The following is a 16475-nucleotide window of genomic DNA, read 5'->3' as shown; positions in this document are numbered from 1 at the left end:
AATCAAAGGACCTTTCTGTTAAAATGACAAAAATAACATTTACTATCAGCGTTATCTTTGCAGTCAGCTATATACCTATTATAGCAATAAAAGCCTTCGGAAAGCATTTGGACTGGACAAGTCTCACACAGTCGGAAAGTTTGACCATTGAGTTGTTTTCTCGGACATACGTTTTAAATCATGTGACGAATCCATTTATCTATGCCTTTTTCGATCACAAATTTCGCAGACATGTAATCGATACTTTGTCTTGTCGAAAGTTTTCCAAAGATGATTCAAAGGAAATCAAAACAGAGAGCAAAGGTGGAGCGAGTACATCTGTTGATACAAATACGAATAATACCTCCGTTTAATTGGAATTTGATCTCAGCTTAAAGACTTTTTTAATTTTCGTATCATAATTGAATTAACAAAAAACTAAAAAAATGCTTCTATTAAACGTCTCATATAAAGCACACACACATACACACGAATACACAGTTCAACAATATATTGCATCACCCATTTGTTACATAAAAATTATGAAAATAATTCTTTCTAGTTAAATTGCAATACTGGTCATTCATAAAACAAAGTTACATGTTAGTCTTGACATATGAAGAGAAGTTAGTATTTCCTTCTTTAAACGCTTCATAGTAAGAAAACCAGATAAATCCATGATCCATTCCTTTATAGTTTTCATGTTTTACATCATGACCGATGTTTCTCATCCTAGCTGCTAAAATATAGCCTTCATCTCTTAATCCGTCAATATCGCAGGTCATAATTAGAGTTTTTGGTAAGGTTTGCAATTGCTTGTCTGTCATCATTAAAGGCGCATAATATGGATTAAGTAGTATTTTCTCAACGTTGTGCACATTTGGAATAGAACTTTCTACGTCATCATTTGGAACAGTTTGATATTTTTCTGGAAGAAGTTTCGGATCAACCAATTTTCTATACCGTTTCTTTGATGCACTTGTCACGTGGCTATTGTTGACAAACGAATCGGTGTAGTTTAAATGACCAAATGCGTACATATTCAACCAAAATATCATCAACCCTTTTGTGACAAGGGTACATTCTTGTCTTGCAGGGATATCAAATTCTTTGAATGACGATAAAGTTAAATCTAAAGCTTGTAATGTTGGGTAGATAAGAACTTGGAACCGCAAGGGAGGTAACTTTAGTTGTTGTTCTCCTATCTTTAACGAGACAGCCATTGCTAGATTACCACCTGCACTGTCGCCTGTTTGGAAGAAAAAAATCAGCATTAAAAAAACCCATTAATTATCCATAGCTACAAAGTTCTGTTTAATCAAATAAAAATGTTTTTAAATTCTATTTACTTTCTTTAAAAAAGAAGAATACTTAATTGGATTGCTAAATTAGAAGCAACTGTAGTTGCCATGATCCAAATCTCATAAAATCCGTCAAGATGATACACATTACAATTAAAGAAACTGAGGGAGTTGCATGAACATGTTCGTTTTTTTACCTTTTCAACATGTGTATTAGGGTTTTTTTTTTTTATATATTTGAACCTCAAGAATTATTTAAGAGGCATTACTTGTCACAATACGCATCTGGTGCAGTTGATTAAGGTCGGTGCAGTTAACCGATGTTCAAATACAGTAAATCGATTAAACAGAGACCTGTTTTAATGGGAAGAGAACATCCTTGCAAAAGACGTCCGTTTACTTTGGACATACAAGAGCGTACATTTGTAAGGCAGTTATAACACTAATAATACTGTTAGGGTTTGTGAGAAAAGAGAGATTGACCGGTAGTCACAAATTATAATTTGATAACATCCATCTGTATCCTTTTTCTTTAGGATTTTCCAAAATTTGGGAAATTTTAAAAAGATGATAAAGACGCTGCCGGTTTTATTACAATTTACCTGCTAAACCAATTCTTTTAGAATCAACTCCATGGTTCTCGCCTTTTTGCAGTAAGTAAAGTGTTGCCTTTACACAATCGTCAAAGGCAGCAGGGAAAATGTGTTCCGGCGCTTTTCGGTATCTACAAACAGGTAAGAAAGGTGTATCATTATTACAAAAAGGCAAACGATACTAAATGGGTTTTCAAACTCATAAGTTGAAAACAAACCTGCATATGCCAAAACGAAAAATGACAAAAACCCAACCATGGAGTACACAAATAAAGACATAGAAAACTAAAGACTAAGCAACACAGACTCAACCTAATGCTCAAGTGCTCCAAAAGGGTAAGCAGATCCTGTGGCACCCATCATTTTGCACATGTAAGAACAAATTCGTGGATAAGTCTAATTCGATTAGATAATTATAGATGATACAGATATTCCAAAAACGGACAACCAGTCTGTAATTTATTTGAATGGACGATCCCATCTTCACCACTTTGAACTCTTCGTTCAATATTTTCCATGCAAGCAGCAACCCTCTATTAAATAAATTATGATTAGAAAATCGTATCAATTCGGAGATATATACTCCATATGCATATCCATGCTGCATGGAATGTAATTGCACTGAAATGGAAAGTTCACAAATAATCTCCGTGGAAATGAGATGTGCCAATGCTTATACAACTGCATACCAAATATGATTGACCAACGATTTGATGATCATTATGAACTAGACCTAATCACAAACTAATACATTGTTAACGCCGTCGCCGACGCCGGAAACATCATAACTATGTCTCGTTTTTTGTCTCCGTCAAGGCGAGACAAAAATCATACAACTCTAACAAGAGCCAGAGGCCAATGTCAGAATAGGTAACAAAAGAAACTACAAAATGACAATGATACATAAATTTACAAAGGTCACGGTCTATTGACTTCTAAACTTTTGCTTATTTTACATCTATTAGTTTGTGTGATTATGTCAGTTTATGGGGAACCACAAGTAGTAGGTCAATGATATTTGTTATGCAGTTGTATAAGCATTGGCATATCTCATTTCCATGGAGATAATTTGGCTCCGCCCTCTTAGTCATGGTCTATTGACTTTGAAACTATTGCTTATTTTACATGTATTAGTTTGTTATTATGTCAGTTCAAGGATCACCATTAGTGGTAGGCCAATGTTAACTGGTATTCAGTTGTATAAGCATTGGCACATCTCATTTCCATGGAGAATATTTGGCGTCGCCCCTCAGTCACTGTCTTATGACTTTGAAACTTATCTTAGTTTACATGTATTAGTTTGTGATTAGATCAGTTTGAGATGAAATGCTAATGTTAAGTCAGTGATATTTGGTATGCAAATTTATTGTCATTTGCAAGTATTGTTTCCATGGAGATTATATAGCCCCGCCCCGTATTCATGGTTCATTGACTTTGAAACTTTTACATAGTTTATAAAATAATTGTATTTAGGTTTGGGAACGACTTATAATAAGTCAATGGTATTTGGCATGCAGTTGTATTAGGATTGCACATCTCATTTACATGGAGATTGTTTAGCCATGTTACTCGGTCATGGTTCATTGACTTTGAGTATTTGCATAACATGTGTATCAAAATAGCAATACTTTAACATCTTACAGTGTAAGATGTTGTTAAAGTATTGCTATTTTGATTTCAACATTTACATTATCAAAATTACAAAAAGGCGAGACATATCTCTGTGATAACAGTTTATTAATTTTAGTTTCTTGTGTATAAATTCGGAGTTTGGTATGACGTCCATTGTCACTGCACTAGCATATATTTTTGTTTAGGGGCCAGCTGAAGCACGCCCCAGGGTGCGGGAATTTCTAGCTGCATTGAAGACCCATTGTGGCCGTCGGCTGTTGTCTTCTCTTTGTTCGGGTTGTTGTCTATTTGACACATTCCCAATTTCCATTTTCAATTTTATCTAAATGTGCAAGATGTTTTTTTGAAAATTTTGAATTCTTTCCTATTTCAGATAGAATTACAAGCTTAATATAATTGATTTTTAAATTCATACCAAAATCCTGAATAATTTAATTGAATATTTAAGTTGTGTTAGATGATGACACTATACTTACTCAACGAATATTGTGATAAACTCAGTGGTAGTTGACAATCTTTCCATTACATTGTCATATTTATCTGGAAAAGACATTAGACGCATTTTCATCACGTAATATTATATTTGACTACTCGAACTAAGAATTCCCAAGATAAAAAACAAAACATCAACCGTAAAAATACGATCTTTCATTGATCATTTAGTATTGGCCTTATAATGAAGGTAATTAGATAGAGAAGTTAGAACACTGGCTCGGTCGTCGTTAAATATTTAGAGGTCCAATCAATGTAGATGCAAACACATTTTGTGCATCTAAAGTATTTTCATGATTTACCTGTATCAGGAACGCTCATACATAAAGATTTAAAAAACAAAGAATGAATTTATGTAGAAAAACTGAATAAAGGCAACAGTAGTATACCGCTGTTCGAAAGTCATAAATTGATTGAGAGAAAACAAATCATGACTACAAACTAAAACTGAGGTAAACACATCAACTATAAGAGGAAAACAACGAATCAACGAAAAAGGATAATGAAGCTAATACCAAATTAATCAAAAGGCGTCTTTATCTGAAATAGAACTTAAAAAATGATTTCAAGAAAAAGTGAACATCAACAATGTTATAAAATATTGTAGTCTGATTTCAAAAATCCTTTACACTATAAAAAATCCTAAAGGACACTTGTTTAAATCAAGGCTTGGAGACACAAAAACCAGTGATACTTTCTTAAAGATAAATTATGTGAAATGTGAAAGCCAACTTTGTAAAAAAAAGTAAAATCACAAAAAATACAGTACGCCGTGGAAAATACAAAACGGAACGTTGCTAATCAAATGGCTAAATCAAAAGCTCAAACACGTCAAACGAGTGGAAACAAATCTCCTATTCCTGACTTTAATTATGGAAATTTAGAAAAGTAAGATATTTTAAAAACTATCAAAAGTCGAATTTCCGAAATGGGAACAACTGGTTATTGATACAAAGTGATGTTTAAAATATTTTTTATGATAATCAAAAGATCAGATGATGAGTTTATCTAAAAACCTTTCAATACACATTTTTACAAAGCAACTTATACTTTTTGGGCAAAATTGAATGAAAAGATTCCAAGTTCTGTTTTTTGCACAAGAAACCATTGATCACTTGTTTTTTGAATGACCAATTAGTTTTCAAGTGTGGCTTTCTTTTATAAATGATATAAAACTTGTTTTTTTTTGTAAACTTTGTTCTCAACATAGAAATGATGTTTCTTGGTTGCAAACATAAAATATTCTTATTGAATCTGTAAGTCGTTATAACTTTGTATATACATAAATGTAAATCAAATGAACAAAAACCAGATATGGTTGAGTAAATAGAATAAAGAAATACCAATTTCTTGAATTTCAAATTGCAAGGAAAAATAATAAAATTCAAGTTTGAGAAAATATTTGTTCCCCGTTACATGTTATATTTAACTAAATATTGTCTCATATTATCCACTTTTAAGCTAAGTGAAATCAAAATAGTTCTATACTATGTCTCAGTATGAGCAAAGTTATTGCTTATTAATCGATTTATTTCACTTGACTGGGCGGAGTTTAATAGGTTCGCTCATAATAAACCAGTCCATCTATAGATAGGTGTTTTCAGATAAACTCATCTATGAAGTGTCCAGTCATTCTTTGATAAATTTTTGATGACACTGATAGGTAATTAGAAATCAGTAATACTTATAACGGCAATCATCCTAAACACACACATCTTCAAATAGGCTGGCCTTATGCAAATTAAAACATAAGCTACGCCCGATCAGTTGAAATAACATCGGTAATACCTTCTACATCATTTGTTCATTTTGGAGACTTGGCACTTAAAGCGGAAATGGTATGTTTCAGTTTTCTTTTACATTTCAACCAAAGAGCAAGAAATCAATCTTCCTCTCTGAATCATATAATTATTTTCCATCTGTTTTGAGAAAATGCAATGAATGTCACTCTATTCATATTGTAGTATTTAAAAACATATCAGTTGACAGAAAATGCATAGGAAGTCCACTATTCATGACATAATATTCGAATACCATCTTAGGAGGTTTCGCAATATTAAATCCCCTATTTATACTATATCAAAGATGTGGTGTGAGAGCAGTCCTTTTATCATGTTGTAGTAGTTATGAGCTTTTGACAATTATGCTTTTTTTTATATGATCTTATGAAATGTTTGTTTGTGTATATCAGAACGTTCCTCTCCCTTCCGTTTATTTACTATAGTTATTCTGATTGTCTCTATATGTCTTAAAATTTATGAGTTATACCGTTATAATTCTTTTATGATTTGTATATTAGGAAATACGTTGATATGATCGGTCGAGAGGACTTGCGGTAGTTGATCTTGGTTATTTTTCGATAGATGACGTTGACCGAACTTCTTTTCGTAACCAAGGTTACCAAGATGGCGGCGATAATAATATCGACGTTAATAAAATTGATTTTCACTGCACTTTACTGGTTAAATTAAATAATAAACACAAAACAAATGATAATAAGTTTCTGTAGTTTATTTTTATCATTGAGAACATATTTTTGCGTTAACCAACAAATATATTCATGCGCCAGGTCTATTCAATGTCATACATATACAAATATCGTGTAATAGAGGTAACGAGTGTGGTAAAATATATTCACAATCTCCAATTTTAAGTCACTCACAAACATATCATGAAAGTCCTTCGGACTTTTATTCATTTATGAGTGAACTGGTCGAGTTTATACACCAATAAATTCATTTAAAAAGGCGTTTAATCCTATAGTGAAGGTAGTGAAGCTACACCATGAATAGAAGGGTTTATGCATTGTATGATATCGCAACAGATCTAAAATAATATACTAGCAAACTGAATAAAGGCATTTACATTGCATGTTCTCTCAAGATATATAAAATAATATAGCATGAATTGTTGACTTACATCTTATGTTCTCTCAACAGTCCATATCAAAAGAATAAAGGGACTTACATTGCATAGTCTCTCAACAGATACAATATAGCATGAATTGTAAACTTACATTGCATGTTCTATTTAAGAAATGAATTATTTAGATTCTGATGGGACAAATACGGTCATTAAAAAACTGAAGCGAGGGTGGTTTTGCTGTGTGTGTGACTGTTCTATTTTACTCCCGGTTAGACAAAGCTCAAACATTCTAATAAGTCTGTAGCTTGCATGGATTATTTCGTGAATAACCGCTAGAAAAAACATCTGTTTTATACTTTTAATTCTCAAACCCAACATTCGCCATTTTTTTCTTCTTCTATTTTTCACAGATTAACAAAGACTATATGTACTATACAAACAATTAATAATACGTATCTCGAAACTTTAAAAAATCATAAAGTATAACGTTCTATTACCCCTTGGGAAACCCCGTTTGAACTAAATTCCAAAAGAAAGACATTTTTTGACATTGTAGTTTTTCGGTCTTACACATCGATGTCACCTGGAATCTGAACACAGTCAATGTACACACATTTAGTATGTTTGTTTGAAAAAGTAATGGCGAGATCAGCTGTGAATATTTGACTGGATTAATTATTCTCTTTAAGTCAGTGAAATGAATGAACTAAACCAAGGTAAGGAAATCTTATACTGTCTTTGCACAACCTTAACTGCTTTAGATGCACTGACATAAAACACATTCGTTGTTTAAAATAATACTTTTTTTTTGTGATAAAGGAATCCTGCAAAAGTAAATGAGAAAGTATTGTCCTAAATTTCAACTTAGGCAGCCAACAACCATTTGATTTTCTGTAGGGGTCGGGGGTGGTGGCTTTTGATTGTTTTGAAGAAAAAAAGTTTGTTTCCAATTTTTGGATAAAAAATAATTTGTTTTTGACCCTGAGAAAAAAATGTTTGTTTTATCCTCAGCTGCCATTAAATGAAATGCTAAAATTGAAAGAGAAGAATTGTTTTCAACTTGTCTGGAAAAAAATCCATAGTCCCCCCCTCCCTGAAAACAAATGGTTGCTGCCTCCAAATAGTCTCTTTCAGAGTATCATTTTAATCAATCTTATTCAAAGCATTATCATACTGACATGAAGTGTGACTTAATTTTGACTTGTGATTTAAAACATAATTGTTGACTTAGCCCCCAGAAACTGCTCTGAAATACTTTTATATAAATGTAAAAATGCATAGTTTTTTTAATGTTATTATTATTTTTTTCAAATAGAAAAAGAAAAATATTACTAAGTCTATTTTGTTCTTATTTATTTTCAAGTTCATGACCAGCACCATTTATTTATTGGTTTAGTGTGTTATTTTTATAATTTGAGTCCATTCATTAGAACTATAACTTGCATGAAATCAATGAGACAACATGGTTATATTTAGTTTGTTCATACAAGGATTGCAAACTAATTTTCCTTTTATAAATTTAAAATAATGAAGATTTTACATTCAGAATACTTTCATTATGATCTCTTTTATGTTTAAATGAAAAAGGTAGGACCAACTTGCAAGTGTCAGTAATGAAAAGGAATTCCTGTTTTTTTATCATTTTAATACTATCTTGATCCATTATTCATGAATATTTAGACTACCCCTTGTATAAAGTGAGTAGACATTTATATCTGTGTTAAAATAATTTGGTTGCAGCAGTAAAAATACTTACCAAAACATGAATATTAAATTAACTCTTGGAATATTAAATTAATATTAAATTATTAACCCTATTATGGCACATAGGGACACATAGGGCCTATTTCACAGGGACTGAGTTCTGAAAAGTGATAAAATGTGTTTCTCTATTTTTTGGCACATGTTTACAGTATCAAAATGTATTTAATAAGATAATTTTGAATAATATCCACATGTAAATAACAGCATATTGCTTGATATAACAATAGTTTGTTCATGATAGTGTCAAACAAAGGGACGTAACTCGTGAATTACCGTCGGCCCCGCTTCGTTAGAAATATCGACACATCTAACTGGCATATTTGAGTATCTTTGCATATCAACTGGCACAAATTTGACACATCGTAGTCCAAATTATGTTACATAACATAATTTAAATTCAGCATAGCTTCCCGAGAAGTTAAGAAAGAAAATTACGATTTTAATTTTCTGTGACCAATTTTTTTCGTCAACACCTTGACTTTGAAGACACATTTTGAGAGAAAAAAATGAGTTTAATCCATAATTGAGTTGAGTAATATATTTCTTATATACTCAAGAATGTTCACTTAAAAGGAAATTAGTTTTAATTTATGCAAAAAACTACAAATTCCAAAAAACGAGCTTCACTTTTTTTGGTAAAAAAAATGCCCATATATGGTAATCACATGACGTCCATTGTTGCTTTAAGAAATGGGGTCAAACCGGGGTCAGCTTTCCGACTGGGTAAGCTACCGTAAAATCCAGAGTTGACATTTCTTAACTAAGGAGCCGCCATGTTGACATGCAGAAATCAGTAATTCTATTGCAATTATTTTGTAACAATTGTTCTGATTGGATGACAGCAAGCGTAAAATTCTCTATCTCCTTGTCTGTAACTAAGGAAGCCGACATTTTGAATTTCGGAATGTATTGACATGTTATTTCTACAATAATAAACAATAAACTCACTTCTTGCGTCTAAAAATCTTCTTTTTATAAAATTTTATTACATTCTGAAGCGGCACAAGTAGCCAGAAAACGCCCGTTGTTTATGTTTGACGCCGGAAGCATACCTATGACGTCACGTAGTGTAGGGACCAAAGAAGATAACATTTTTTCGCGGAATTTTTTTTAATGAAGATTTTACACTGAAATTATGATTGAAATTTAATTATGAACTTGTTTTGCATTAGAATAGAGATAACTGTATTGTATTTGAAGCTTTGCGGACGTCCATCGGTAGTTTTACTGTCGCAAATACCCGTTTACCTGTCTCCGCTCCGCGTCGCCAGGTAAACTAAATTTGCGACAATAAAACTACCGATGGACGTCCTTAAAGCTTCAAATACAATACAGTTATCTCTTAAATATACGAGAAGTGTAATAGAATAGAATTATAAAAAACAAAACCCACCTCAATTATCAATTTTAATATAACATTATATGAATTTCGATTGTTCACGTCACGGAAAACATTCAACTCTAGCGGTTTCATTTGTATGACGTCATATTTTGAAATGACTTAAATGTGCCAAAAACATTAGTAGACTTTCGCGGAATTTTAATTTATTTTGATTTTTTTGATTTCCCCGAGTTCTTGTGCATTTAATTTAATTCTTTTTTATATGCATCCGAATAAGAATAAAAGTTCTTTTTGTCTTTTTTAACTGCAATTTTTTAAACAATGAAATCGACAAAGGCTTTGCAATCGGGTTCCAATACATGTGGATTTACGTCGTAGGTATCTTGTAACATCCATTATTGTGTATATATCTGAGTCTGCGCTTAGTATAGATATATCTAGAATTTTATTACGGTGTTGTTTACAAAGCGAAAGAAGCACGTCATATTAGAAATAGTATTAGTTATTTTTACATACTATCGTATGACTAATGGACCGACATCGTCTTTTCTCCCAAGATGACTTTAAATACTATAAGAAGAATAGAGTGACTTACCATGCGTTTTCTCGACAGATCTTCAAATACTAAAGCATGAAAAGAGGGACTTATATTACAGATTTTCTCAATAAATCTTTCAAATTTATTCACCAAAGGTGTGTAATACATCTTCGCTAGCCAAGGGTTACGATACACTCCGTGGAGATAACGTGGGTGGATAGTAACCCTTGGCTAGCGAAGATGTGTGTAATCATACTATCTCTGACTCAATAAACACATGTAATGAAGGATTAACATACCTGCATCTAAAAACACCCAGCCACCTCCATGGAAATATACAACAGCGGGTGTCAGTTTTGCTTCAGATGCTCTTGGATAGTATAAGCGAACTTTAACTCCATCAAATACATCATCTACTAGCTATTACAAATAAAATAATAAATATATCATTTCTAAAATATTATCTCTTTAGTTAAAACAAGACAGAAAAAAAGATACCGCATATATATAGATGCTACTGTCCTCAAAATATTTCGAGAAATTTTAGGATCTTATTGAGAAAATTGAATAGTCATTTTAACTAAAGCCAGACAATTTAAGTTTAAATGGATATTTAGAAATCATCCTCAGTTTTAAGCAGGATTCGATTTCCTTAGTTTTCTATGTAGTGTTTTGTTGATTGTTGTTTGTCTTTTATGTTTGTCTTCTTTTGACATGGGAAAGTCAGTTTATTTTTGACTTATGAGTTTGATGTCTTTTTGGTATATTTTACCCTCTGTTTTAGACCCCAAAAAATAACTGAGATCAAGCGATACATATTGAAATTTTGAAAATAAGTAACCGTTCAGAGATAAATTAAAATCCGTTAAAAAATACACAAGGTTAGGACCAACAATAGTTTACCGATGACCAATGCTTATAGATTTAGTGTGAAGACACAACTTAAAATGTTTAACAAACCCCAAACAATGATGGACTCACGAACAAAGATTATGAACGCTTAGACGAGCAAAACCGGGTGCGTCGATAGGGTAAACGTCACATTTTCATTCGTGCATGCAACAAAATAAATATTTATCATTGATGGTCACATTTTTACAGGTAAAACATATCGTTTGTCGCGAAAATGTTTGTTTTTCGTGGTTAATTTTTCAATAGAGTGAAGTGGGGCAGTTGGAATAAATGTTATGAAACAATTTGAAAGTATAAACTAAAATAACAAAAATAATGAACTCCGAGAAAAATTCAAAACGGACCGTCCCTAATCAAATGGCAAAATCAATTGATAAAACACATCAAAACGATTGGACAACAACTGACTTGGTACCGGCATTCAAAATGAATTAGAAAATGGTGGATTAAACCTGGTTTTATAGCGCTAAACCTCTCACTTGTATGACAGTCGCATCAAATTCCACTAACTTACTCAACTCATCTGTTTTCTAAACAAATCGAATCTCTCATCACTTATTCAACAAGTGTGTCATGAAATAGACATAATACAAATTCAAAATCGAAGTGATATTCTGAAAAAATAATTTCCTGTTGAGAGAATATTGAAGTGTTTGTAACTGACGAAATAAGATTATAGAAGAGAGTCGAAAGATACAAAAGTGACATTCCATCTAATTAGGCGAAAATAAACGTATAACGACGTGGCTAAAAAAGACAAACAAACAGCAATACAAAAAACAAAACATAGAAAACTTAGGACTGAGCAACACGAACCCAACCAAAGACTGGTGATCCGGAGGGGAAAGCAGATCCTGCTCTACATATGGCAACTGTTGTGTTGCTTATAATGTACAAACCTGTCAATAAGCCTAATTTGGTAGATCAACGTGGTAAAGGGGACATGATTGTAGTAACGAAATTTGGCACATGTCAAACTATAATATGTGTTCCAATATTGACAGATATAATGGTACTTCTGATAACAAAGTTGTCGATGGATCTTATATTAGGCGGAATAAATATTCGTTTAAAATTAATGAATTTTATGTATTTAGTTTTATTGTTGTTTTATTTTTCATCAAAATCATTAATGTCAAAATTTATTTTTTTCTATTAGTTTTTAATAGTACATGCGTTAGATAGCCGTCTGGTTGCCGTTTACCTCACCTCTCACATATTATTCATATGCGAAATTAAAAACAGCATTGTATTTTCGTTCAAAATGTATTTATTTTTAATTAACTCACCTTGATATCATAAATTGGCTTTGAAATTAACCAGTCAAGTAATGGATAAAATCCTAATCCACTCCTTGTTACATTAATCTTGGAAAATCCTAATACACCAGCAACCCTAGCCTGGAATAAGATATATAATTATTTTTATAAATATCGGTTGGAGGTGATTTAGAATTTATAATATTTTTTTCGTGTTAGCGTTGGTAGATATAAAAAATCATCAAAATACAAAGCTGATTACTAGGTACGACAGACGCATGACGTCTACTCCATTTAGTTTCACTCGAAACGAAACAGAATATGACTAAGACCAAATCAAATACGAAGAGCATTTGTGACCAAAATTACCGAAAAAGACGTGTCAATACGTCGTAGGCTATCATATGCCTAGATAGAAAAACCGGAGTGTTTCCTCACATAATGCATTCAAAGAATCACCCGAGTCACCGAACATACTGGACAGTACAACAGACAACCAACATCAAACAGAACGGTTTGAATTCTACTTGTTTTAACATTCGTATACGACATTGTCTAGCCGTTTGTCAATTTAAAAATGGCTATACTTTAACTATAAATCTTTTATGAGGCACTGTCTAGCAGTTCGAAACTTACAAAATGACTGATGTCTTAAACTTACAATCAATATATTAAAATGCATTTTCTAGCCGTTGCCACTCACAAAATGGCTTCTGACCTAACAGTTATAGAAAGATAGTTGCCTTAATATCAATTTACTGTAAACCAACTAATTTTAGCGAGCGATTTAAAAAAATAAAGGGAATATAAATCGTCTCAAACATGTAAAACTAGGATCTTTCCTTTTCAACTACATCAAGTAAATTTGAAAATCGCGAAATTAGATCGCCGCGAAATGGCCTAGAGGGAACTTAACGCTAAATAAAGTATCCGCGAAAAATAAGTTGGTTTACAGTATCATGTGGCATTGTCTAAACGTCCGTTGCATACATAATGCTTGCTTTATTATGCAAGGATTGACATTTGATTTAGTACAATGAGTTATATCATTTTTTGTTTTATAGTGATTTAGATTATAAAACAATGTTGACTGCTGTACTTTATTTTTGACATTATAAAATACTGTATAGCGGGTTCTTTTCGCGAGGTGCAAATTTTCGCTTGTTTTCACGGATGGAACAAAATCGCCAAAATAAATTCCGCCAATTTAAAACGGCACATGCAAAGGTATTAAAATAAATTTGAATTTGCCAAAAATAATAACCGCCTAAAATTCGATAAAAATCGCGAAATTTTACACCCGCGAAAATAACCCGCTATACGGTATTTTGTCTGATGCAATTGTGAGAGGTTTACCAAGCTATAAAACCAGGTTTAATCAACCATATTCTACAAAAGAAAATTCATGTACCAAGTCAGATATATGAAAGATGTTTTATATTCGTTTGATGTGTTTTAGCTTTGATATTTCCATTTGATAATGAACTTTCCGTTTTGTATTTTCATTGGGATCGGTATTTTTGTTATCTAACTTTTTCATCAACCCAAGTTCTGTCTTAGCCATCATGTATTTAGTATCAGTCTTTGATTTGTGAAGTTTAAATGTTCCATGGATATTTTTTTGCCTCTTTTCATAATGTCTTTTAAATGTTCATATCAACCTTATAAACTAAAACAGATTTCTCAATTCGAGTTAATCCTTATTTGTTATACTATTTTAGCTGGCTCTGGTGTCCTTTCCCTTGCTGTTTTAAAATCATACGTCATAGTGTTATAGACCTTCCTACCATAACAAAATGTTACTATGTTTTTCTTTTTATTTGTTAGGCTGGACTACAACTTACCACATCATTTATAACTTTAAATGCAGAATATGTAAATCGTTGTTTCCATGGTTCAGCTGCGTTTTCCGGAATTGGTATGTATAAATAGTAAGCAATACAAACTATTATTACTGTACAGGTCAGCCAAGATTGCATTTTTTTCTGTAAAAGAAAACCAAAATTAAACAAAATATATATGCTTAAAAAAAAATAATCATATATACGAGATACTGAGCTTTGAGTATGAAAAAATTTCAAACATGATTTCTCAAACACGAACAAACATTGTGTAAATCATGTTAACGACATATTTATGAAGCGGACACTAGATTTTTCAATGGACGATTACATTTTTATCAGAAATTATGCTAATTTATTTTTCATTTCGTATATATTTGTAAAGTGTTGGTGGATACATGTCATTTATTGAACACATTACGACGGTTGTATTTTTGCTTTGCCTGTTTTCGTGTGTCAAATAAATATCAACTGTTTGTATTAATATGTGAACCTTATCCGGTATACATGTTTGGGTATAAGTTATAGTGTATGCGTTTCCGACATTTTCAACACATAAAGAAAAAAGTACACTAAAATATTTTGTAATAAAACTGACTTACCAAAATGATATTAGATTTTTCAAAACTAATCAGCTTTAAGCACACATGTTCTGCGACATACTTGTGTACTTTACGAGTTTTAATAGTAATACGACAGGTAATTTTTTCGTTCAAGGTAATAAACTAATTGCTTATGTGCAACTACCAAGCCACATCCAGAGCTGCATTCATACTCCGTTTTTTTCGTAAATTACAAGACATCTAAATATAAATATACTCTAGATGCATTAAATGCATAACATAATGCACTAGTATAAGATAAACAAACCTTGATATTGACAACATAAATTTTCCTATATCATCACATGTAATGTTATACGGTACGACACGATGAATTAAATTGATATTATGTATAAAGTGAAAAACTAGTTCAGATAAAAATTACTCATTAAACTACCCTAATTTATTTCACCTTTCTCGTCATATCTGTTTTGGAGATAATTTGCAGTGTTAAGTAAATAAACCCAAGTGTAAATGAACTGTAGTCGAACAACGCATATTAGATGTTTGTCTACAAGCGACATATCATACTTTTGTTTAAAGGGGCACTAGCCACGTGATACACAAAACAAAAATAAATATGATTTTTGTTTGGTTCAATCATTAATAAAAGTGAAATAGTGAAATATTAATTCGCTACTATCAGCCAGTAAGTATGGTTATATTTTGTCAAAATAAGCTAAGAAACATCGATGAGGAATTATTTACGTGCATGTGATTAATTCGACCTCATTGAATCCGTATGCATGTGAACTTAATTTAACCCCTTAGGTAGAGCTGGATTATGCATGATTGCCTTGGTGCGTGTTAGACTATTAAAAGAAAATAAAGGAGTAGGTTCAGTAAGACCCCTTTTTGGCCCCAACATATAGCAATTTTACAAAATTGTGAAAATGTAATCTGTTAGCTGTTTATTGGAAAGTATAATGCTTCTGCTTCATAAATATGGGCTGTGTTTGAGAATACAATGCACATATATCGGGTACTAGCATCATTAAGTCATGCTTAATTACTGAAATCTTCACAATTATAGCAATTTCGTTAAATTTTAGATGCTTTCCGTCTTAACTGAAGGTGGTCGCATTCGTGTTCATTCATAATATTGTAATCTAAGTTGTATTTAATGGTAATACATAACATATTTAAAGGTTGAGGATGAACACGGATTTGGCCACTTTCATTTTTGACAAAAACCATCTGAAAAGTGACGTTTTTTTGCATATTTGATAGATTTTTCATATTTAAGCTTGAATCGGAGCGTTTTTAAAAACTAAATCAGTTAAAACTTTCACAAAAAATAATCGAATCAATTGAAATAGACACTAACGTGTTTAAAAAGTGTCAAAAATCTTTCC

The 16475-nt window shown here is 31.9% G+C and overlaps 1 protein-coding gene across 2 annotated transcripts; it reads right to left on the bottom strand.

The window, feature by feature from the left end:
• Positions 1–418: 418 nt before the first annotated feature.
• LOC143067169 (arylacetamide deacetylase-like) lies at positions 419–15468 on the bottom strand. Of its 2 annotated transcripts, none has more exons than XM_076240263.1 (7): positions 15389–15468; positions 14522–14662; positions 12708–12818; positions 10806–10926; positions 3982–4045; positions 1883–2004; positions 419–1228 (listed from the first exon to the last, which is right to left on the bottom strand). In XM_076240263.1, exons 2-7 carry the CDS (start codon positions 14654–14656, stop codon positions 576–578), a joined length of 1206 nt encoding a protein of 401 aa, XP_076096378.1. In that variant the 5' UTR covers positions 14657–14662; positions 15389–15468; the 3' UTR covers positions 419–575. The 2 variants fall into 2 exon arrangements, with proteins under 2 accessions (XP_076096378.1, XP_076096377.1); XM_076240262.1 differs by lacking the exon at positions 15389–15468 and adding an exon at positions 15121–15260.
• Between the last annotated feature and the right edge of the window lie 1007 nt (positions 15469–16475).

Source organism: Mytilus galloprovincialis, chromosome 3, assembly GCF_965363235.1.
Source record: "Mytilus galloprovincialis chromosome 3, xbMytGall1.hap1.1, whole genome shotgun sequence".
NCBI classification, from domain to species: domain Eukaryota; kingdom Metazoa; phylum Mollusca; class Bivalvia; order Mytilida; family Mytilidae; genus Mytilus; species Mytilus galloprovincialis.
This window is presented reverse-complemented; position numbering and strand designations above follow the sequence as displayed.

Excerpts from the sequence above, each read along its gene's own strand:
- LOC143067169 (XM_076240263.1), bottom strand. The coding sequence starts at position 14,656 with ATGCAATCTTGGCTGACCTGTACAGTAATAATAGTTTGTATTGCTTAC. Across the intron at positions 12,819-14,521 it reads TTAAAGTTATAAATGATGTG|GCTAGGGTTGCTGGTGTATT; the intron begins GTAAGTTGTAGT and ends ATCTTATTCCAG. Across the intron at positions 2,005-3,981 it reads TTTATCACAATATTCGTTGA|ATACCGAAAAGCGCCGGAAC; the intron begins GTAAGTATAGTG and ends ACCTGTTTGTAG.